The 24,904-nt window shown below is 43.5% G+C and overlaps 1 protein-coding gene across 1 annotated transcript in view; it reads right to left on the bottom strand.

Moving 5' to 3' along the window:
• Nucleotides 1-24,904, bottom strand: part of lrp6 (low density lipoprotein receptor-related protein 6) — a 45,944-nt gene that overhangs the window by 4,418 nt on the left and 16,622 nt on the right. Inside the window, 21 exon segments of the mRNA XM_082509919.1 lie at nucleotides 1,237-1,334; nucleotides 1,739-1,875; nucleotides 2,005-2,235; nucleotides 2,592-2,702; nucleotides 2,960-3,196; nucleotides 3,991-4,116; nucleotides 4,196-4,405; nucleotides 5,043-5,233; nucleotides 6,383-6,594; nucleotides 8,629-8,831; nucleotides 9,076-9,402; nucleotides 9,530-9,685; nucleotides 9,688-9,713; nucleotides 9,788-10,014; nucleotides 11,275-11,564; nucleotides 11,653-11,869; nucleotides 15,254-15,425; nucleotides 15,706-16,102; nucleotides 17,786-17,917; nucleotides 18,952-19,148; nucleotides 19,229-19,426. Of these exon segments, the coding sequence (XP_082366045.1) occupies nucleotides 1,237-1,334; nucleotides 1,739-1,875; nucleotides 2,005-2,235; nucleotides 2,592-2,702; nucleotides 2,960-3,196; nucleotides 3,991-4,116; nucleotides 4,196-4,405; nucleotides 5,043-5,233; nucleotides 6,383-6,594; nucleotides 8,629-8,831; nucleotides 9,076-9,402; nucleotides 9,530-9,685; nucleotides 9,688-9,713; nucleotides 9,788-10,014; nucleotides 11,275-11,564; nucleotides 11,653-11,869; nucleotides 15,254-15,425; nucleotides 15,706-16,102; nucleotides 17,786-17,917; nucleotides 18,952-19,148; nucleotides 19,229-19,426 (4,095 nt within the window).

The raw sequence follows: 24,904 nt of genomic DNA, 5'->3' as shown, positions 1-24,904 counted from the left end.
AGTGAGAACAAAAAACACTTTTTTCTGCTTCTTTCACTTGGTGTAGAGAGGTCAAAGGTCACATGTGTTTTGCATGCTTGAAAAGCAGAGCAACAGCTCCAACTTGTGGAGAAAGAGTCAAATGCCCCCATGAGGCATTCAAGAAGGACGGAACTTCAGAGACAAGACGCAGACTGAGCTGTTGGGCCACAATGACAAGGTGTGTTTGAAGGAGTGAAGAACATTGGACCAACGGTCAAGCATAGCGGCAGTTCTGGAAATCATGAAGGAGGCCAACACCTCCACCTTTTGTGTACTGTGCTTAAAAGACGGGCCTGGAAACCAACCAATCTACCAAGAATTGTTGCTGAATATCAGCCAGAATTATGCCAAATGCTTGTTAATGGCCACCAAACGCACCTGATTAAATGTTAAAATTTGCACCTGAACCAAATATTTGGGAGGGGTGTACACATATAGCTGAGCCTGTGTGAATTAGAGAAAAACAAAAATAGATTTAAAATGGTAAATGGCCTGTATTTATATAGCGCTTTACTAGTCCCTAAGGACCCCAAAGTGCTTTACATATCCAGTCATCCACCCATTCACACACTGGTGATGGCAGCTACATTGTAGCCACAGCCACCCTGGGGCGCACTGACAGAGGCGAGGCTGCCGGACACTGGCGCCACCGGGCCCTCTGACCACCACCAGTAGGCAACGGGTGAAGTGTCTTGCCCAAGGACACAACGACCGAGACTGTCCAAGCCGGGGCTCGAACCAGCAACCTTCTGATTACAAGGCGAACTCCCAACTCTTGAGCCACGATCGCCCCATGTCCTCAAAGGTTTATGCTATGCAAGCATTCTACTGGGGAGAAAGCTCCATGAAGTCATTAATGCCTCTTTACTTTATATGAATTCTTAACTTGAAGATGTCTGACTCTGAAAAAGTAGCAGACGCAGCTTCTTTCCACAAGAATCTAAATGTCCTCCTATATTAACACACACTCGGTCTCACGTGAAAAAATTGACACACAAAAAAAAAAAAAAAAAAAAAAAAAAAAGGCCGAGGGTCCCTGAAGGCATCTCCGAGGGGTAAACATTCACATGTGTGGCAGGAATTCTGATTACATTTCCAAACCAGCTCCATTACTCTGGAATCCTCTGAATACACAACCAGAGCACTTCAGGGATTTCAGGAATTCACTGCAGCAGACGCTGTTTGGAAGTTCCTGACAGACAGAAGCATACAGACCTGTAGGATCTGTGCGTGGAGGGGCTGTTGGAGGAGTAGCCGAACTCCACTGTGTATTGGGAGCGGACCGTGGCAGGAGACGGAGGAGGGTTCAGGATCTGCGAACCAAAAAAATAAGAGAAATTTACCAATTTGACCCAGGACCAGAGAGTCCACAAGGAGAGAGGCTTAACGTGCAGTGTTAAAAAGAGAAAGCTCAAATAACTCAGACACTGTAATGTTAGCTGCTTTTTAAATCAGCATGAATCCAAATCTACATTCAGCTCAAACCGAAAACAAAAAAAAATAAACAAATAACTGTTAATAACTTCACTGTTTCATTCTTTAACAAAACCTAAAACAAAGAGTTGTTCCTCAGACAAATAGTGGGGGGCAGCGTTTGCTAGTTTAGGCTAATTTACAGCACAGTCACGTTTCCAATCAATCAATGGATCCAGCTAAGGACAGCAGGTAGAGTCTTATAGAAGGAAGTGGGGAGAGTAAGCGTGTGTTTGTCTCTCACCGGTGGGAAGTACGTTCCCTTTGTGCTGGATGAGCTGCTGGATGAAGCCCCGGTGACGTGAGCGCGATCATAGGGCGGGCCGCTGCTCCCACCCATGATACTGAGGGAGCCAATCACAGACTTCCCCCTGGACATACCTGTCGATGGGTTTATACACAAAAATCAGCAGCTATTTATTAAATAAAACATGAATTTCAGATTTTTGGTCAGTTTGAGAAGAGCAGCTGGGAAAATTTGCCATGTGTGACCCAGGATGACATCATCACCTGGCAGCGAGCTGGACAGTGAGCTCGGATGCGGCACGTATCCCAGTGGCACAGACGACGGCCCGTGAACCACGAAGTCGTTGGTGACCGTTTCACCGTCGTCCTTCATCTGAGGACAGAGGACCCTCTGACACACAAAGTAGATGGCGCCCACCACAAACAATGCCATGACCACGGCCACGATGGAGCCGATGGTGTTGTGAGGAGGCGGCGGTGGCTCCTCAGTTGGATCTGAACTCACAGAAGATTTTTTATTTTTATTTTCTATGGAAATATAAGTTCTAGTTATTATTTTACTAATATAAGATGGAGACAAAGAACTGATTCAGCTTTGGTGTCACACACACACACTAACTCTTGGTGTACAGTAAACCTGTGTGGGTATGTGTGTACCCTAACTCTTGGTGTAGTACACGTACGTATTTATTCATAACTGTTAGACGTTTTTCTGTTTCAGTGATTTGAAGTCTGACAGAAGCACCACAGCTAAGATGTTCCCGCAGGTCAGAACACAAGTGATCAGATTAAAAAAGATAAACCGGATCAAACTGTTCGGATGTTTTGGATGTTTGTGTTTGCAGACTCACAGCAGCCCGTCTCGTCTGAGTTGTCCATGCAGTCCATGTTGTGGTCGCACTTCTTGTGCTTCCCAATACACTGGCCGTTGAAGCAGGTGAACTGATCGGCGGGACACCGAACTGCAGACAAACATTTAGGCAAAAGACGCTCAACAGACTTGTTACAGCTGCCGTTTGTGGTCGGGCCACTGATATTTAAACACTGTGGCTCCTTTGACTTTTATTTCAGGAGTGAAGCGTTTAGAAATTATCAAACAAATGTTGTACACTCTCACAGGTACACACACACACACAAGCTTTGAAAATTAAATCGCTGAGGAATTAAAGTTTTACTTTGCGGTGATCCCGCCTCAAAGATTCTGTCTTACCCGGCTCACCTTCACACTTGTTCTCGTCAGATTTGTCCTGGCAGTTGATCTCTCCATTGCAGCGAAGGCTCAGTTCGATGCACTGCCGGCTATCGCACTGGAACTCTGAGTCGGAGCAGACCGGACAGTCCTCCTCATCGCTGCCGTCGTCGCACTCGGCATAACCATCACAGCGCCAGGCCTGTGGGATGCAGTCCACCTCGCCCGACGTGCAGGAGAACTGCTCCGGCGAACAGGTGGGCGGCTCTGAGGACGACGCAGACACTGGTCAAACCTTATATTAACGTTGAAACTGTATTCAAATATATGAATATATATCTATATCACATATCTATCAATATCTACATCAGGGCTGTGCGATATGACCAAAATTTCATATCCCGATATAAGACATTTATTAAAATTCTGTGACTCTCGGGCAACTCGACTTGCGTGAAGTGTTTTCAGCTGGGCGTCGTGCACCTGGAGTTGAGTGTTACATAAGCTCAAACAGCTGCAATTTTCTTTGTGAGTATTTATTACACGGCGTGCTGCGGGGGAAAACCTGTTCTTATGTTTACTTTTTAGCACATGACGTGCTTCTCGTCTGTAAACACTCTGCGTACTCTTTCACGTGATTCGGTTTATTTTGAAAAACCTCAACAGGATCTACAGCTTTATTGTGAAAGGTTTATGTGGAAAATAAACATGCGGACAGCGGAGCCACGCAGTGCATTTATCGTCGCTGTTGCTAACGACAACGCACAAAAACAGTCGCTTGTCCGTCCGTAGTGTGGTTATATTAAATATAAGAGAAAGAGAGAACTTTAAGAAATTAATTCTACAGTGACCATCAAAATGATGAAAAAATATTGCCGTAAACAGTTTATTTTGTGTCACCACAAAATAAACAATAGGCTAATTTGAAATGATAGACATTTTCCTATCCGATATATATCGTTATCTCAAATAGCCCTTATCTATCTATTTTATTTTACTGAGAGGAGGGTTGCTCAAATCTTTGAGCAATCTTTATTAATGCTGATGATTTTATGCTTCACCTCCACATGAAAGCTCGTCGGGCAGCAGCACCAGGTGAACAGGACATGAGCAGCGCGTCGTCCCATCTCCTTTCACGATGCAGATGTGAGAGCAGCCGCCGTTCTCCCACGTACAAGGATGTTTACCTGGAAATCGCAGAGCTCAGGTGAGCGCGGTTTCAGTTTGAGTTTGATCTGTTAAATCGTGCATGTAAAGCGGACTCACTGTACTCCCTCATGTCGAGCTCGTGGACTGCGTGGATGTCACTTAAGTAGGCGATGCGGGCCTGGATCTTGGTCCGTCCCTCCCTCGTCGTCTTGTCGATGCGTTCGATCATCTGCTGCTGTTTGTCGATCCAGTACAAGTGGTTCCCGAAAACAGTCAGGCCCACGGGCTGCAGGATGTTCGAGTCCGCAATCACGATGCGATTGGCTCCTAAATCATTTCAAAAAAGTGCCGGGAAAGAAAAAAAAGAAAAAAAAAAAAAGAACAAGGTTGTAGGGCAAAAACTTCAGGAGCAAAGAAACGGGAGAGAAACTGAGGGGTGAGGCAGAGGGGAGGTGGGAGGATGGAGAGCGATACACCGAGGTCAACAGCCTGAAAATCTGCTCATCGAGGCGGAGTCCCAGAGGCACAAAATTCACAAGAGAAAAAGGATTCACGGCCTCCTGCAGCTAAAATCTGCAGGGCCGAGTTTCCTTTAGGAGGAAACATTTGAGGAACTGAACAGTTTACATTCCTGCCGGCCGGCACGCGGCGCCGGAGAATCACAGGAATGCCGGTCTCCACACCAACCCCCACCTCCGCTGATTTCTGACATTCATGGAGGTTTGTTTATTTCCTGTTTAGGTTCGTACTGCTGAGCATTAGGTTCAGAATCCACAGGAACAGATTTGATTTGAATGTGCAGCAGGATGAACTCCAGTTTTAAATAAATTCCTTTAATATCTTCAAAGCTGAAAAACGCCAAACTCAGTTTTTAAGACGAACTCTGAGCCTCTGGTCAAGCTGCAGTAAACAGTAAAATATTTGGACAGGTGACACTGAAGTGGACCCGACGGCCCCAACTCACCCGAGAGGTCACTGCTCTCGATGCGCCGCAGGTCTGAGTCAACCCAAAACAGCTTCCCCACCTCGTTATCGATGGCCAAAGCAACGGGCTTCATCAGGCCGCTGAAGAAGAGCACCTCACGCTCTGTACCGTCCAGCGCCGCCCGCTCGATCTTTGCGGAGCGCTCCATTAGATTGGTGAAGTACATGTACCTGTGGGGACATAATGTACGGGCTGTGAGGACAAAGACTGGAGGTTTGTACACGTTCTCCCTCTCGCTGCTCTGAAGTTAACCAGAACATCTGCAGACTTCATCTCTCAACCACAAGGCCTGAAACTAACCTACAATTATGGCTCAGAGCGAGCGAGCGAGTCAGAGCCAGTGAACTGCAGCAGCCCGACAGAACAAACATGGAGGACAAATTAGAGAGTGATTAAAGGCAGAGTGCACACACACACACCGCCATACAGACGACCTGCAGGTGGGTCAGGTGACATTTTCTGGATCTAAATCAGATTAACTACAGAAACACAGGAGGATGAAAGAGCTGATTTACAACCAGGAATCATGTTAATGTTTATCATTCAAGTGTTTCTCAGCTGTTTAATGTTGAATCCTGAACAGATTTCAGTTTCCATAACGATTTTTTTCAGCCTGGGATGGTGTAAACAAGGAAGATGAAGTACCCCACAGTATTTGTTCCAGTTTATTACCATTACATGCCCATGCTACAAATACTGGGTGTTTTTGTCTGTTGTTAGGTGGTTGCTAGGCAAGATGATAACATCATAATATTTGATCTAGAGACAAACGTTCAGGGTTTGATTTATACTTCTGTGTTAAACCTACACCACAGGTCCATCTCACCGCAACCTGATGCTTTCCAGAAACAAAGATTCAACTCATACACAACAAAAAACACAAGAATCTGAAGAAATCTAAAAGATTTCATTCCTGTATTATCCTTTTGTGTTACACATTTCGATGTTTTTTTCCTCACTACCTAGCCTGACCTGTCTCCCCAATGTGATGTTTGTGTATTGTATGGTCTGTCATCTCGGTTGTGGGCAAAAGACCTGCAACTGACAAATAAAGGCTATCTCATCTCATAGTCTCTCATTTGAACAAAAAATGTATTTATCGTCACTTATATTCATATATGAATATACTGTTATTTGTAAAGGATTTAATAATATTTATTACGTTGTGTTTTTGAGCCTATGTGGCCATGCTGACAGGGATGTGCATTTACATTTGTTTTTGTTTTGTCATTTTTGACTGGCCTGAAAAAAGTGCCCTGATGATGATGATGATGATGTAATGATGGCGATTACTGGCGTGAGGCCTCAGTGGTACTGACCCTCTCTCCGGGTTGACGACAATGGCCCGCGGCTTGTCGTGCTCCTCCCGCAGCACCACACCGACTCTACTGCCATCGATGCGGGTGACGTTGATGACGTTGGTGACCTCGCTGGTCCAGTAGATGAAGCGGCTGTAGATGTCGATGCTGAGATCGTACAGCTGCAGACCCTGACTGTGTCCGCCCAGAGAGCCCGACACCACTGTCATGCTCTGGAAAAACAAACCAGAAACGGGCAGTTTGAAATGTTTAATCTGTAAGAGACAAATGAAGGTTGTTTTTACTGCCCACACGCACAAAATGTCCTTTTTTTTTTTTACATATTTATTTGTTTTATGTCTTTTTTTTTTCTTTTTTTTTGCCTGTCCCGTTTGGCTCTTTTGCCATCAGAATTATTGTCTAAAGGCAAAGAAAGATGCCCAACGGATTTACTTTACCAAATTGACCATCCCAGCCTTGCCATAATGGTCCATTTGATTCACCTTTTATTGTTCATTTTATTTTCACTTACTGAATACGGGACAGACTTACGCACAAAATGTCCAAAATGACACCAGCACACCCTCCATCAAGAACGACATCAAAGTGGCGACATATCGTTTGCACATGCTCACACATGGCCCTCTCCTCTCTATAGATGCTGTCACTAAGGTCGTTTGCGATGTTTATTTAGGAATGACTTGAACTCCCCCTGAGAAAACTGCAGGTTTAAGGTTTCTGTCTCATCTCTCTGTTTACGTTCAAAGTTGAAGATTCATGAAAAATGTCAAGACATTAAACTGTTGCAGTTTACTGAAACTACAATATATCCCATGATGCTCAGAGCTGATTATACAAAAAAATAATGCTTAACAAAAGCCAGATTTAGTCGTTAGCTTGTTTCTCGTAGTGGATGTAAACTGTCTCCATTTCTGTTTAAATGTGGTGAACTCATCAGGTTATGAATCGTAAATGTTAAAATTAAACTGATAATATTAAAAGGAAATAAATCTTGACTTTTCTGGGTCTGAAACAGCGCTTAAAACAGTATGAAGGTCAAATTGACTTCTGCACATTTACTACAATTATTGCAGTGAAAACTGCTCATGGGGCTCAGACGGGACCTTATTTTATATCCAGTGAGCCCGTCGTTTTCTTTTATGGCACCGGTTATCCGGTCCTTAAGTCTGACGTCCAAACTCCGCTTCAGGTCCTGAAGTCAAACGAACACTGCAGCATCACTGAGAGTTACAAACTGATTAAATTCTTTCTTCTTTGATAAAAGGATCAGTGTGCTGCTCTACCAGGGGTAACAATTAAGTGTAAAATCCAGGCATCCATGAAAACAGAATTTATCAAATTTAACAGAGTTAGAAGTTAGCAGGGAGTTGGCTCGCTAGTTTCCACCTAAACATGATATAGCATGTTCTGACAGAGTTTTGTGAAAAAATCAAAATGTACAGCTCTGCTATCACTTCCAACATAATTGAAGCCAGAAAACTAAACAGTAGTGACGTTACTAAAGTTGAGCTAGCTGGTATATAATGATGTGCTACCTGGTGGCTAGTGACACAGCTATGTTAGCATAACATAAACACAGTGAAGCTGGAGGATGAACCTTTTTCCACTCGATAAAAGTTAACGTGAGAGTTCCCGATGGTTAGAGACAAATGTAATCGCATGGCAGGATGCTGTAAACGGACCAAACTTCAGTCAGGAGAACAACTGAGATAATCCATCCACAATATGAGGTTAGTCATTAATATACTGCTGCACGGGCTGGGCTGTAGCTATATCATAAGGTTTTAAAAACTGTGCTTTAAAATGAGTAGTGGTACACAGTGATCACTGACTTTTTTTTCTTTTTTCTTTTTAGGGGCTTGTTTAGATTAAATAGAACAACATACAAAACATTAAAACATGTTAAAAACAAAACAGCCTTAATAAACAGCAGTTTGGACCCAGAAGCAGGGTTCATACCCCGTCACTTAAAGACCGGATTCATGTGTGTGTGCGGTGATTGGAGTATTTGTAGCGAACTTATGGTAGTGGTTACTCAACATTAGCAACACACCTATATTTGAATCTCTTTCATGTGAATGTAGGAGACAAATTTAAGTTTCTTATAGAAACAGACTCTCCAACTGTCCAAAAACACTTTCAGTTCCTCTGGCAGTTTTGATCTGACTGTTAACTAAAACCACCAGAATCTGGATTTTCTCCCCAGGGACCGGCAGTGGTTCCAGTTTTTCTAATGGATGCAGTACCTGGTTCCCGTCCTCCTGAGCACGGCGGATGACATTTTGCTTGGAGTCGATCCAGTACAGCTGCTTGTCCAGTGGGTCGTAGTCGATGGCGCGGACGTTCCTCAGGTTGTGGATGGGCAGGATGATGTCAGGGCTCTGCTGCTCATCAATCACCATGCGGTTGATCGCTGTCTTCTGGCTGAAGAGCAGGAAGGATGTGGGAGCTGAAAGACAGAAACACGTCAGACAGAATTCTTAGAGCTTCTGTGGGGCAGAAACAGTAAACAAAGATAACTCAAGCTATCAAGCTCAAACTTCAGCTGAGTCTGAGATGTCCCATAAAGGCCACCATACAGAAGTCAAAGATGACGCTTGCCGTTTCAGTTATTTTATTTCTCTCTCAATCTAGGTGTCAAAATAACTCTGCATGATGTTTGTATACATGCAGGGGTGTAAGCGTCTTCTCACCGCTGCAGGTCTTGTTGTCATAGTTGAGGGAGAAGTGGGCGGGGCAGCCGCAGACGAAGCTGCTGACAGGGACAGCAAGGCAGAGGTGGGAGCAGTGACCGTTGGTGGAGGCACAGGCGTTCCAGCCGCCCTGTCTGGACGAGTGAAACACCAGGATGTCCATGACGTAATCCAGGTGACCTTGGATGACAGTGCGGTTCTGCCCGCTGGTCTTGTTGGCACGCTCAATGCTGCGCTGGCTCCAGTCTGTCCAATAGATGTAGTCTTGATACTGGGTGAGACCGAACGGGTGAGGGAGGTCGTCGGCAATCACCTCACGGTCGAGACCTAAAGGGGACGAAGAAGTAAAAACTTTGATGCTTTCTATCGTTTATGTCACACAACACGAAGTGCGCTCTGCTACTCTAACATGAGCTGAATGGTTAGGTTGGCAGTTATGAGGTTGAGAGATTACCCAGCATGTTGGAGGACTCGATCAACGTTGTGTCCAGGTCGGTCCAGTACAGGCGGCGCTCTGCGTAGTCGATGGTGAGTCCATTGGCTCGCCCCACATCGGCCACCAGCGTGATCCGTCCTGTCCCGTCCATGGCCGCTCGGTCGATCTTTGGCTTCCCCCCCACTCTGTCCAGTACATGTACCTGCAGAGAGGAGACAGGTCAGCACAAACCACACCCACCATCATGACCTGCAGACCGCTTCATGCGGTTCTCACCCTTCGGCCGGATCCAGAGCCAGAGCTCGGGGACTGTCCAGATCCTTCCAGACCAGAACCTGCCGGTGCTGCCCGTCCAGTTTGGCTACCTCAATGCGGTTCGTGCCAGTGTCAGCCCAGTACAGGTTCTTTCCCAGCCAGTCCACCGCCATCCCCTCCGGATAATCCAGACCAAATTCCACCACGTGCTCCAGAGCGCTGCCGTTCATGAAGGCCCGGCTGATGGTCTGCACAGGTCAAAGGTCAAAGTAAAGACTGGATAAACAACAGCAGTTCACAATAGGCCTGGGTATCCTCACTGATTTCTAGAATTGATTTGATTTGATTAGATTTTGACTCAGACAGTCAGAAATATCATCATTTATCAGTACTGAGACTTGAGAGACTTCATCAGAGGTGTGAGCATCACAGCAGATGCCTTTGTGTCAAAGTAAATGAGGATAAAACACAGAAAATCATGAAGGAGATTTTCCTGGCCTGGCTTTTTATAGCAGATAACCTTAAAAATATTCTGCTGTAGATCAAAAACTGAAGAAAAGCAAGAATCAACATATGGACATTACCTGATGCTACTGAAGCAGAGCAAAGTTACAGAGGTTTTATTAAGAGAACCAGCCAAGCGTTTTGCAGTTTGGCAGAATTTTAGTTTTAATTTCTTTGGTATTAAAAAGCAGAAATGAGGCTTTTTTGTTGGAGGTCATTTTTGGAAAACAAAACAAAACAAAGAAGTGACCGACAGCACTGTAAACAACGGTAGACTAGTGCGTAATAAGCAAGCAAATAATACAGAAAACAGTGGTTTGAGATGGGAAACACTTCTTGAAGTACAATTAGAGAGAACTGCCCAGGAAGTGTGATTTTATCATGATGGAAGCAAAACAGCAAAAGTAAGAGGGAATTTATGACAATGTTCATCAAATGTGAAGTGTAGTTTTGATCTTCTTTTGCTGCTGGTTCAGTGAATTTTGGTTGGAGAATGACAAAACCTGCAGCTTCAGAATCAGTGAGCTGTCTTTTTTTGCACCGATGGCGTGTCCATGTACATGCCGTCAGGTGAGAAAGCCGACATCTCACACATTCTGATGCGCAGGGTCCGAGCTTTTTGTTTACATCTTTGTGTGGAATTCGTTTACCTGCTCTCATTTGCCGTTTTAGCTGTTTGGTGGTTGTTGAAATCGTTTTGTGAGCTTTAACCTCAAATTCTCGCGTTTCTGGCAAATACATTTATATTTAGAAAATGATTCAGGATTTAATGAATCGATAGAGCTTTATTCACGCTAAAATTTATTTTTGAAACCCACCCCTAGTTCACAACCAAGGTTCTGCTCACACCAGGAAGTGTTAGAGAGAAAGAAGAAAAAAAACTAACAGAAGAAAAGATTCAGACGACGTGAGGAAGAAAGAAAAAAAAACAAAAAAACAAAAAAAAAAAAAAAAAAAAAAAAACTGAGAACGACTAAAAACAAGTATGTGAAAATGAGTCCCACCTTCAGAGTGATGTCGGTCCAGTAGATGCGATTGTCGGTGACGTCAAAGTCGAGTGCTGAAGCCTCCTTGACACCAGTGAGCGGGATGGCAACATTGTTGCTGTTGGTCTCCAGGGAGATCCGGCGGATGTCTGTGTGACGAGAGAAGAGCAGGAAGGCCTCGGGGACGATGCAGGTCTTCATGTCGGCAATAAGCTCCAGGCCGATGGGACAGCCACATTGCACGCCCTGAGGCTTGTACAGACAGAGGTGACTGCAGCCGCCATTATCATCCGCACACGGGTTCGTACCTGAGCATGTGAAGCAGAAAGTTAGCATCTGGGGAGAAAATGGGGAGGTTTATTTGCTGCAGACCAGACCATCATCAGCTGGACTCACCAAAAGCTTCATGTACATTCGTGGCCTTGAGGCCCATGAGGTCGGGTAGCTGGTCGATGATGAATTCTCTCACTGCGGTGCGTTTGTGCACGCACTCGATGCTGCGCCGCTGCCAGTCTGTCCAATAGATGTAGTCTCCAAGCAGGGTGAAGCCAAAGATGTGAGGAAGCTTGTCCTCCACCAGCACCCGTCGCCCCGTCCCATCCATGTTCATCACCTGAAAACACAAGGTAAGAAATTATAGTCTGAAGGAGAAGGAAGACATCAGGGGAAGAGGAAAAGCATAATAAAGAGGAAATATAAAGGAAGAGTATGAAAACAAAGCCAATAAGTGGAAAAATGGAATAAGTACATAAAGACAAAGAGGAAGAAGTGAGAATAAAAAGAGGAAGCCAACCTCCAAATCAGAAGATAAGAAAGAGTAAAGAATAAAATGAAGATATAAACAAAATAAGGAGAAGATAAAAAGGAGGAAGAAAAATGGGGATAAAATTAAAAAAATTAATTGTTATGGTTTGAATAAGAGTTTGATGTTTGCTGTATTAAAAGTGCTGACACCAGCAGGAAGAGTTTATAAACCTGCTTCCAAGCAGAGAACAGACCAGGTCCCATCACAGAACATTTCCTCTAGCCAGTGCTGCACAGATGGGGGGTTGGGCAGACTCACTGTGGATACAGAGCATGCTCATAAGGGCTCAGGCGTCCTGGCAGCACATCGCAGAGCCACTAATTAGAAGCAACAGCCGGAGCAAACAAACAACAGCAGCATATGGGTGCCACATTTCCTCCTCTTCTTCTTCTTCTGCTCTCACACAAAATTTGACATCTCACTTTGACAAATACCAGGACAGAGTGCTGTAAAGACCCACTCCACGGGACACAAGCACAGAAAAACTCACACATGAAGCTGCAATCGATTAAAACAAAGACTGAATTGACGTTACAGCCTCCACACACTGACGCACCATCAGAGGAGCTCCAACACACCTCCATCAGCACCACCAAACATGATGCATAAGGACTGAGTCACTGCAGAAACCATGTGGACCCTCAACACCGCTCATTTAACCATTAATTACACTTAGCCAACAACCTAAACGACTTTATTACTTTTAGCTTAACATTTCAACCATCTGTGACTTTAATGATTCATCTGTTCATGTATACATAAATATTTTTAACTTTTTAATAATAACAATAATAATAACTTTATTTATAAAGTGCTTTCAAACAAAGTGCTGTACAGCTATTTGAAAATAAAAAGATATACACTAAGCCACTTGTCTTTAGCTCCTGACTAGCTTACTTTAAGCTAGTCATTTGTTAAATTAGATAAATTAAACTTTTTATCCAGCACGTTTAACATTCAAAAGCCAACTATATGCTACTATTAGTTAAATATTTATGTTCGACTGTTTCTAATTGTTTCTCTTTTAAATCACCAATTCAACCTGCATACTCATAACTTAGCTGTTTCAAGTGTTTATCCTTCAGCTAAATATTTTATCAGAGAAAATTTAACTTAACCCAGTTATTGTTTTTTTAATATCATTAAACTTCTGAGCTGTACGTGCAGGTTAATGCAGTTTTTCCTGTATTCTCTTATATACACTGTTAAAAGTTCTTTGTGTAATTAAACCATGAAAAATAAAAGCTTTACATTTTCATGAGCCAGCAGACCAAAGCACAAAGAGTAAAGTGAGAGGAAGAAAAACAAAACATCGAACCCAAGACTCATTTTTAAAGGCAATTCTTTTTTTTAACTGCAGCAGTGTTGGTGAAACAGGCGAACACATGAAGAGGAGTTCACCTCGATAAGATCATTTCTGAAACATGCAGGGAGGCTCAAAGTGTCAACAGAGACAAATATGTGAGGAATTTGCAGAAAAGAAAAAACAGTGAGGCCTGTAATCTGTATAGCGTCCTTCCACCTATCAGTGCAGCGTGGAGCAATGCGATTCGCTGCTCCCAGAACAGCCCCTGCGTGGCCGGCTGCCATCTTTCAAAAACATCTCCACACACTGGGCCTCGGAGGAACGTGGTGTATAAATATAAGACGAAGTTTCCATCCTCAGCCCGACGGCCTCAGCCAAAAGGTCTCCGCTGGTTTGGGAGTTGAGACCGCAGCGCGGCGACGGTTTCAGATTCTGGGTCTATTCTAAACAGAGCCGACCGCAGCTGGAGCGCAGGCCGCAATCGGAACCAGATGTGGGATCTCACCGCAAAAACTGGGTCCTCGGAGAAACCCGGGGGGGAGGGGGGCAGAGGCCCCTCTGCCGGGGCACTGCCAGGCATCAACATGATCTCTGAGGGGGGGGGGGGGTTTAAAGAAGGGGTTCAGGTGGGGTCAGATGAAAACCAGAGATATAAAATCAGCTACAAACATGACAGCATGGCGTGAGGATGCAAACCGCAGAGAGAAAGAGATCAGACTTTTACTTTCAGACCCAGCTGGACGGTCAACACCGAGCACAGCTGCCATGAGCACAAAGTTTCACAGCTCTGCGACGAACAGAGAGCTGAAGAGACCGTCCAGTTGCAACGTTTCCTCTCACAGGAAAAAAAACAAAACAATAAAACATCAGCAAACCTTCAGGAGGCCATTTGAAAATAAAACTGTAAACCATTTTAATGTTCATTGTTCACTCTAGTCACTAGAGTGAACAATGAACAACATTCAGAGCATAAAAAAAAGCACTAGAGTCTAGTGCTTTTTTTATGCTCTGAATATTTTTAGTAGAAAATAACGTCAGCACCAGATTATTTAAAAGGGCAATCAGTGAACGTTATTCTGAACGTTATATATTTGCTTGTACTGTTCCTTGAACGAGTCGCTCACCGTCACAAGTTTAGGGTGATTTCATGTTCAGTTCAGCTGTGGTGGTTTGAATATTGGGCTATTACCAAAAATCTGGCTTAATGGCAGAATCTGAAGTTAGATTTTTTTTTGACAGGTTGAAATTACTGAAATTTTTAATTTCTATAAATTTATAATGATGCTTCAAACAAAACCCAAAAAACAGCCCAAAATGAGTGTTGAGTCAGGAGAAGAACGACTTCACTGTCATTTTATGTTCAGATCTACAACATCACAAACAGGAATCATAATTTCACAATAACTGAAATATTTATTCAACTGTTTAACCTGAAGTCCATGTTCCTCATGTTTTACCTGTGCCTGCATGTAAAGCACCATTACCACCAACAGAAAGCAGTAATGTACCTAACAGCTGTTTACCAGCTAAGATTAACCAACAGAACAAAAGCACTGCTAACTACAAGGCTGGATTGATCTAACAGTCCATAGTCAATATCCTTGTCTTTCACATATTTGCTTGACATGCCTGCCTCCAACACAGATTATTTTACATACAGGACAGCTGGTGGTGTTTCGAGTGGCCCTATAAGAAGACTTGAAGCTCTGTGCTGACAAAAACTAAAAGAACCTGTGTGAAAACTGTTCCCACCACCCTGTTTAAAATTGACAAAAGATTGAAATCATAAAGGTTGACTTTTAAGAATAGCAGATCAGAGAACCATCAGGACACCAAGACTAAAGAATTCTGAGCATCAAAGTAAAATCTGGAGCTCAAACACAAACCTCGATCTTGTCCGTCTTGGCGTCTCCCCAGTAGATTTTGCGTTCTTCGTAGTCGAGTGCGAGGCCGTTGGGCCAACCCAAAGACGTGTTCACCATCACCACTCTCTCCATCCCATCGAGGTCGGCCCGCTCGATCTTCGGCACATCACCCCAGTCGGTCCAGTACATGTACCTGAAAAACAGGAGGGGAAAAAAACTTTAACCTGACCTTGTTGGTTTAAAGGAGTCAAACACCTGAACTTCTACAAAGAACGTTTTAAAATGATTTCACAGAATTAAACTCTGAAGTTTTGTTTGCAATAACTCCAAATATGAGATTCAGATCTTTGAAATCTTTGATTGAAGCCTCATCTGAGAATTTTTAAAATCCTGACATATGCTTATAAATATTTTGTGCCTTTATTCAGATCACAAAACTCTCTCCTTTATTTTCTTCCAGATGTTAGACTCACCCAGCCACGGGGTCTAGAACGATGGCTCTGGGCTCATCCAGGTCCTCGGAGATCAGGATCTTGCGCATGGTACCATTGAGCCGGGTCACCTCGATGCGGTCAGTCCCAGTGTCGGTCCAGTAGAGGTTCCGAGCGATCCAGTCGACGGCGATGCCGTCAGGGTGGTCCACTTGAGATGTGACCACGAACTGAGCGTCACTGCCATCCAGAAGGGAGCGGCGGATGGCCTTCACATCGTCATCGGTCCAGTAGACGTATCCCTCCACCGGGTCATAATCGATGGCAATGGCGTGACGGATGTTGTCCACCTGCAGGATGATGTCAGTGAAGTCTGGCATGTCAAGAGAGATTCGCCTCAGGTCAGTTCGCCGGGCGAGCAGCAGCATCTCCGTCGCACCTGAGGAGGAACACATAGGTTAGAAACAGGGTCAGAACATCATCACTCAAAGTTTTTTTTACAATTACATTACTGCATCACCTTTAAAAAGATGCCGATTCAAAGTAATGAAGATATCACAGCATTAGAGTTTCACCTAGGCTAGTACAGTATTCATAAAAATTGAGATCAGCAATTATCAACATACTTACTGATAATTTTATAGACCATCTATGGTGTCGTAATAATAACACATTACAGTGGCAGCCTGAACCATTTTTCCATCTCAGCTTTCAACAAGTATGAAGCCGTTTGGTAATCCGCCCACAGCTGAAAATATGACCCATACAAAATTTATCCACTCTGGACCAAGTTTAGACCTCGAATACTGCAGAGAACTAAAACTAAGTGTGATCATTTTGGTCTTGAGTAAAACTGAAATGTAAAAACTGTCCAGTGAAAATCTTTAGCCTTGTTTGAGACCATTATGTCTGCCTTCTTTAAAGTTAAAAGAAATGTAAAAGATATTTGAAGGTTTTGATATCTTACATATAAAGAGCAGTGTAAACCCTGAAGGGGAATTACTGCAGGTCTGAATCCACCTGGTGAAGATTTTCTTTCTGTTAGCACACAGCTAATTAAAAACATGCACAGCAGAAATGAACCCTGGGGCTCTGTGTGAAGGACTTTTACTCGCAGTCCTGATATAACACCTGACTTCATTTCTTTAACATTCAGAGAAGTAACAAACATCGACCCTTCAGCTCACCCCCCTTGGCTGAAATGGTTAAACCCCAGCAGTGAAAGGGGGCATTGTCTGCAGGGGAATCATGTGATCCCGTCTCTCACAAAGGCCTCCCCGCCTTCAAAACTCCCATTGCTCTACAGGCGAGGGTTACTGAACCCGAAAATGTAAATAAAAGGAGGCAGAGGGCGGGGAAACGTCGGGCTGCAGTTCAAACGGCCGGCCCCGCTCATGGAGGCGGATTACCATAGCAACAACAGGTCAGCCCAGCACCACCTTCTGCTTGTACATGACTACGATGAAGAAGAGAAGGAGGAGGAGGTGGAGAGTGGGAGCGAGCACATTATCAGGAGTTTTTAAATTAGAGGAAAAGCTAATGAGGTTTGGCACCAGAAAATCTGCCGGCTTCTCTTCAAGCAGGAACAAAAAGCTCAAACACACTAATGAATCCAATCTGCGTGCTCGGCCTGGATCCTTGTAAACAGTTATACAAGCTCGCATTTTGTGCTTTTTCCCTTTTTTCTGGGTGAAAATAAAAGATAATCTGCATGCATCGACGTTGCTCACTGACGCACCTCAGGAAATATTTGGACTCTTTTTCGGTTTCCATTCGAGTGTTTCTGAAGCCAAAATGCACATTTTGCGAGTTTAATCTGACTCTCTGGATTATATAGACCTAAATATACACCAACCACCTCATTAGGAACACCTTTGCAATCTAAGGTAGCTGAGCTCTAGCACAATTTCTTTGTCCTTATGTTTGTCTGCAGTTTTTGTTTTATTATTAGTCAAAGTCCAACTTTTGACTTTACTATTAAACCCAGACTAAAATGCTTCAGGTAAAAGACAAACAAAGAAACAAACAACAACAAAAAAAACAAAACCCTGAAAAACAACGGCTAAAAATTGACAGATTGCGTCAGGAACCGACAGACAATGAAGGCGGAGAGCGTTCTTACCGTCTCTGCAGGTCTTGCCGTCCTCCAGCAGTTGGACCCCAGTGGGGCAGGCACAGCGATAGAAAGGCCTGACAGGTGAGAGGAGGCAGAGGTGGGAGCATCCTCCATTGTTCAGGGAGCAAGGAGTATTCACTGCTGCCACGAAAGGAAAAAAAACAAGAAAAAAAAAATCCAGTTACCTTCAAGTTACAGCCTCAAAACTGCACTTTACCCTCAGCACGACCCTCAGGAAATCATTCATGTGTTCCAGATGACAGCTCTTACATCAGACACTAAAGGATAAACATCAGGCAGAGAACTGTGTGTTTGGGTGGTCTGCATGTCGCTACAGTGACATAACACAAGCAATTGTTTGGCATTTGTAATCATTTAAAAGTAAAAATGTGTTTTTCATTTTGAATACGTAAAAGTCCACTTTTAAAAAAAACAAACAAACAAGAAATTGACATATAGAGACCTCGCTTGTTTTAAATTATCTTTTTATGTTTTAATAAGATCATCTTCACTGAAAATAGTTTTAATGACTCTAACAAGGTTCCTGTGCACTTTTCAACAACAAATCAAGGACTTTTTAGGAACAAAACAGAAATCTAAACAGCATTTTCACAGTACAGTGATACCAAATCTGTCAGTGCTTGGCTTTTTAATTAGTGCCACATGTTCTCAGTGAGGAAACTTTGCTGTTGTTTGGCTTGAATTAACACGGCCAAGCTATTGTTTGCACAAACCACAACACCTCGTTGGGGTTTTTAAAGGATTTTCTAGAGCTTTTTTTTTTTTTCCCTGTGAATAATTTAACCCCAAGTATAAAAATACACAAGACGAGGAATCTGACTGTGTTTCAGATTCTTTATCAGAGAGCCAACAAAAACATTTGTGCATAAATCCGATGAGGTTTGCTGCAGCTGGAGCTTCACAGACTCCACATGTTGGATATTCTCACATCTGGTTGGAAGGATGTGCCTCTGTTCAACACCTGAAGGGCTCTGTGCTCTCCACAGCCTGAAAGAGGACTGTCTGATCACAGATGAGGACAAGTGAAGACCGAGGAAACATGCAGCTGTTAAACATCTGCAGAGAGGCCTGGTTTGTTCTTTTCAAAGCTCAGATTCTTACCCGAGTGAGTCAGTGAACATGTCGGAGGGGATGAAACTGTCTGGACTCACCGGTGGGTTGTCTCTTGGTGCTGAAGACGTGGATGTCCATGGGAGAGAAGATGTTGGAGTGGACAACACGCTGGCCACCTCCTGTCTGCTTTCTGCATGAGTGGATGGAGTGGGTGGTCCAGTCAGTCCAGAAGAGCGTGTCCTCAAACAGAGTGAGGGCAAACGGGTGAGGCAGCTCACCTTTAACCACCACCTCCCTGAAAACACACAGCATGTTACGGTTTTGAAAAAACTCATCACCCAGCTTCAAAAACCCTAAAGGTGGCGCTGCATATACCTGAAGGAGCCGTCCAGGTTGGAGCGGTGGATGAAGCTGTGCTTGGCGTCGGCCCAGTACAGTTTCTGCTGGCTGTAGTCCAGCGTCAACCCGTTGGGCCAGTAGATCTCCTTATCGATGATCATGGAGCGATTTGTCCCGTCCATGCCCGCCCGCTCAATCTTTGGGATCTCGCCCCAATCAGTCCAGTACATGAAGCTGAAGACACAGAAAAACGACCATCACAAAGACACGAAACACTAATCACTCCACACTAAACAGCGTGCCCACACATTGAGAGACAAGTGAAATTCACACATGCACCTCATCGTTTTCCACAAACTACTGCAGAACCAGCACAGCTCTCAGCTGTGCAGTAAAAGATGGGTTTTTACACACAGCAACATAACCTACAAGTTTTGACTTTTTCATTTTAAACCATCATTTTCATGAAATGAGACTGATGGTCAGGCAATATAAATTTTAGAGAACCTAAACATCTTCCCTCCCTGCATTACATCATTCTCCACTGCTGTGCGCAAACTACTGGCTGTTATCTGTTATTAATCTGTGCAGGGTTTCTAAATAAACTACAGGAACATCTCAGCTGCAGATAAATGCTATTATCTAGAAACCACCGAGGATACGTCCTTCAGAGGTTTTATTGTAAATATCTGGTAGTGCGGCTGAGTGAACACAGACTCTTGGGAGTGGAGCTCACATAAACAGAATGATGGATGCTGGATGTCCCTGAAACATTTGGATGTGTGATCTCTGTCAGCAGGCCTGAAGGCCTGTAGAAACCACAGTTTGCAGGCAGGGGGCTGGTATTTGATTTCCAGCCTCAGACATACAAACACAGAATATTCTTCATCAGTCCAAATAAGCTGAACTTTTTCCACTCTCTCTCTTTTGTAAAGCCTCAATATGATGAAAAAGGGATACCCAGGGGTGACACCATGTACCAAATCTAAATATACTACTTTTTAGAAAGTTTCTGGTAATATAATATAATGCAGTGTGTGATTGTGTCCTCTGTTATTTTTAGGTAGCTGTTGTCATCGTTAAAGTTTTCCACTGTTTTTACTGCTTGTCAGGTTTAGTCCAGGTCGACTCACCTATGACCAATGTTGGGCTGAAGATTGAGATCAGATGAACTCTACCACAGCCGATTAAATCACGAACAATACCATCAAACCCTGATTAAACGGTTTCTTTTTTTGAATAATCAGTGTTTTTTTGTGGTTTCAGGCTGCTTTGTGAAAGAAAAACTGTTTTAATGTGCTCTCCCAGAGTCCAACAGCTCTAAAAACCATGTCTTCCTCACATGAAGCACACATGTGGAGGTGTTATGAGGAAGGCGGGCTTCCTGCTGTGCAGCTAATTCTCCTCTTTGTTTGCCTTAATTACCATCACAGCTGGACAGCCTCTTTTTCCTCTACCCAGATCCCACACCTCAATCTCAAACCACCTCCCCCCACAGCCCAGGCAGGGATGGAGAGCAGAACAGACCCCTTTATCCCTAGACTCAGGGCCAAACTGAAATCGAACATCAGCAGATCCAAAGAGGCTGATGGAAAACTCACAGCTGGAGTTAGAACCTCTGAAGTTTGAAAACTGTAACCGGATCCTGAAAGTCTTCACAGAGGAAGCTCACTCAGACGTTACTTTGAGTTTGTGAGAAGCTCAATTTTCCAGGAAACAAATTGTAGGTGTGAGTGATCGTATAGCAAAGGGGCTGTGATAAGAAAAAGCTAGAACAAAGCCGAAAGAAAGGAAAGTGGGATTATTCTTGCGGCTTCATATTTATTCCTGGAACCTCTGGTTGCCTCCAACACCCTGTTGACCAATTTCTATGTGATGGACTTGTGTATAGTACAGTGTACAGTACTTACAGTGCATATATTCACACTTTGATGTGATTTAATTGACTGAAAGATGAAAAGAAGCCCACTGATCACACACTAGCCTAGCTGATTTTTCACCCTCAGCTTTAAGGCTTATACATTAATTCCCATCAATTAACTGGATATTTGGGATAACACTTTCACTGTGAGTCAGTCTGATGAGTAAACTGACACACAGGTGAGCCATAAAAGGAAAGTACCGTCACATCCTGTAACTTCATGTTTCTGAATGAAAAACTGACCCAAAAACGGAGCTGCTGGGCCTCTCCACGTAATCCCATTCAGACAAGACAAAAGCTTGAACTGATAGCCTGCCCAGCAGCCTTTAAATGCAGCAGCTGGTTGGGTTTCACTGCGAACAAAGCAAAGCAAAGCGGCCAGATGAGCCGTTGGCTGTGACAGGCCGGCACCGAAGGGTTTCAGTATCTCTTCAAATGAAGAGCTGTGTCCTGAGACGGCACGAGCAGCAGCAGCAGCAGAAGCAGCAGGTAGGACTTCAGAGCTCTGAAACATTCAGGGTGTGTTTTTCCCTCCCTGAACAATGAGGCCCCGGCCAGGCAGAGAGGGGAGAGAAAAGCTGCAGTGAAATGCCGAGCACACAACACATCCCCTCACCACAAGAGCTGCATTGTGTTTGGTACCTGATGCATTAATCATCCCGGTTGAACCGAGTCCAGCTCTGCGTTCCACTGTGGATTTGAAGAACCAGTTTTCCTCAAAGACTGTGTTGCTGCAACACAATGAACCCGACTGCAGAAACACTCGCTACTTCACTTCACCAGAGAAACTTTATTACAAACACTAAAAATGTCCCTCTTTGAAGCTTCTTACAAGCAGCTGTGAACTGAATTCCTGCAGGGTACAGTTTTTAGCATTACAGAGTAGCAAAGACAACTGCAACATCTTCAGACTGTAAGGAAGTCAATCTTTAATGCCCAAAAACTGTAAATAAAAGACGGATGCAGGTAGAATAACATTGCCAGGTAAAGCGTTTCAAGAATATCACCAAAGCTGGAGCCCAGACGTCTTGCGCCCTTTTCTTCGATGCGAACTTTTTTTCTTTTTTTTTTTTTCAAAAAACAAAAGGACCCGCCTGTCTGACTTGTTTAAAGATGAGATGATGGTTTCAAATCCTCTTTGAGGGGCTTCAGACTGGGGTGTAAAAGCACAAAACTGAAATAAGAGTTATAAGAGAGAGATATATAATAAGAGAATAAGAGTTCCTTGGAAAGTTCACATTTATTCTCTGGAAGTCAAAGTTCTGCATTTCTTAGAAATACAGATCATCTGATGGAGGAACTATGAATTGACTATGTGCACGAGACAATGCTAACTTCCTGGTTTGAGACCGGATGTGGGGTTGTGCATTTCCGGTAGCTTTACTTTGCGGTCAATCGCTACTGCGAAGATATACTCCAAAATCATGTCCAAAACTCGAAAACGGAAAGATTGCGTTAAGTTACAAAGAGCAGAAGGTGGGAACACACCGCTGTTGTGTCATAAAAAAATCTAATGATCAACTTTGACGTTTAAAGCGTTTAGATCGATCAGTTGTTTACATCACTCAACACAAGCAGAACTGCATCACTGCAGCAGAAGACACATCGTCCACATTCAGAAGCACATCTCTGTATAGTGACTGGTCTTATGATTTAAACAGGCAAATGTTCAGCATTCAAACTACAGGTGAAGAATAGTCAAACCAGATCTTTCCCCAGTTATGTCGATATCAGCTAGTCAAGTACACACCTACACAGCATGTTAACAAACCGTGAAAAAAGCCACACAAAAAATGAATGATTACTGGTAACGGTTTCTATACATTAGTATTTACGAAGGGTATGTTGTGACTTACCTTCAAAATTACAGTGGTCCCTCGCTATAACGCGGTTCACCTTTCACCTCGCTGTTTCACGGATTTTTTTAGTGCAAGTTTGCACGTTTTTTTACGTCACATTGTGTCCTGATCGCTGCAGACGATCTCCTCCGTGACGTCTCTCCTGTACAGTACAGAATCGCTGCATCGATCGCTAGCAGTGTGACTCTGAAGTGCAGTACTGTATGTCCAAACGTTTTGCACCGTCAAAAAATAAATTTGGCTACTTGATTTCACCTATCGCTGGTTATTTTTAGAACATAACACCCGCGATAAACGAGGGACAGCTGAGAAATATAACATTTGAATCCCTTTTCTCTTTTGCTCTGAGGCGCGGGGGAAAAATATCGACAAGTCGATGAACATCATTTACAGATATATTGGGTAAATGCCCAAGACATCTAGAGAAATGTAAATCGCTGCTTGATTCATTTGCTCAACTTGTTTTGGACCGTAAACCAGGCGCGAATAGGACACCGGAAACAAAGCTCCCCACAGGAGGTTCCGCACCGGAAGTAGCATATGCTAACGTGCACATAGTCAATAGAGAAAAAGGTTATACAACTTGATTCACTTCCTTTTCGTTACCAAAAACTAGTTCAAGGTTAGGCACCAGTTTTAAAGTGCTTCTCAGGAAAATTACAGATGAAACAACAAACAAGTCCAGCTACAATCCAACACCATCCACTTCAAAATTACAGTGTGTACAACATCATTTAGCATTTGCCTCATGACATTAACATACAGAAACAGCTTTCTAAGGCATCAGCTAACTAATGTCTTCTAGGCTTTAAACTGAGATAGAATCACAGATAAATAAGTATCTCAAAGAGCCTTTTGGTTCCTTGGAAACTTTCCATCTTTAGTCTATGGAAGTACAAGATCTGACTTTTTCCTGCTTTAGAAACAAAGGTCACTGTGCTGGAGGACATGTTTAAACCCAAGCAGGTTTCTGGAACTTTATTCTTTTTTTTTTTTATACTTGACACCAAAATCTAGTTCAAGTTTAAGTATTGCTTTGGACCACAAACTAAAACTGCCTCAGGGGAAACTTAAATATGGGCCAATGAACAATTCCAGCTGAAGTTTAAAAGCTTCTACCTTAATATTTTGTTGGTGTTGTCATGAACTGGTACTGTCACAAAATTGGGGATAAAACAAGTCCAACTAGAACCTAAAATGGTCCACTGAACTTTAGTGCAGCCCTCATCCTTAACACATCCAACTTTTAGTTCCTTGGAAACTTCCCAAACTTCAAGCTGCTTGAGACGTCATCATGTTAGGAAGTTTAAAGAAGGTTTCCCAGACTTTATTCTGTCCTTAGCCAAAAACTAAAAGATGTACAAGTCCAGCTAGATTTTAATGTGTCAGTTCGTATTTTGGCACAAGATAACTCGACAACAGGTTTTAATGCATCTTTGCATACCTTCAGACTGAGGCAGAAATACCGATAACAAAGAGCTGAAGGTTTGCTGGAACATTCCTAAACTGCGGTCCCAGGAAATGAAAGTTCTGGCAATTTGGGGTGCTTTAGGGGGGGAAAAAAAAAAAAAAAATCATAGAGGTTGCTTAAAAGACGTTGGAAAATTAAAAGATCCTGGAACACTTCATATTCTTTAAATCTTCAGAATTACTATAATCATTTTTATAATGCAGTCATCAGCCCATCACATGTGGAGGGAGTTTATCTGTCCACAAGCTCACGGCTGAGGGGTCTACCTCCTCTCTGCAGAAACAACATTTTCTCCCCTCATCCATGACTGAGTGGAGCTGGCGTGTTGCTGCTGCAGTACCTTCGTCTGGCTTAGTAACCGCTGGAAAAACAAAACAGCTGCTGCGGCAACAATGGGCCTTTGTGAAACGCACGCAACCAAACAAAACAAGAGAAAACAGGGACGACTGCATTGGAGAAGG

Source organism: Aulonocara stuartgranti (genome assembly GCF_965226115.1).
Source record: "Aulonocara stuartgranti genome assembly, chromosome: 17".
Taxonomy (NCBI): Eukaryota; Metazoa; Chordata; class Actinopteri; order Cichliformes; family Cichlidae; genus Aulonocara; species Aulonocara stuartgranti.
The sequence above is the reverse complement of the archived record's forward strand: the minus strand, read 5'-3'. Positions and strand labels throughout refer to the sequence as shown.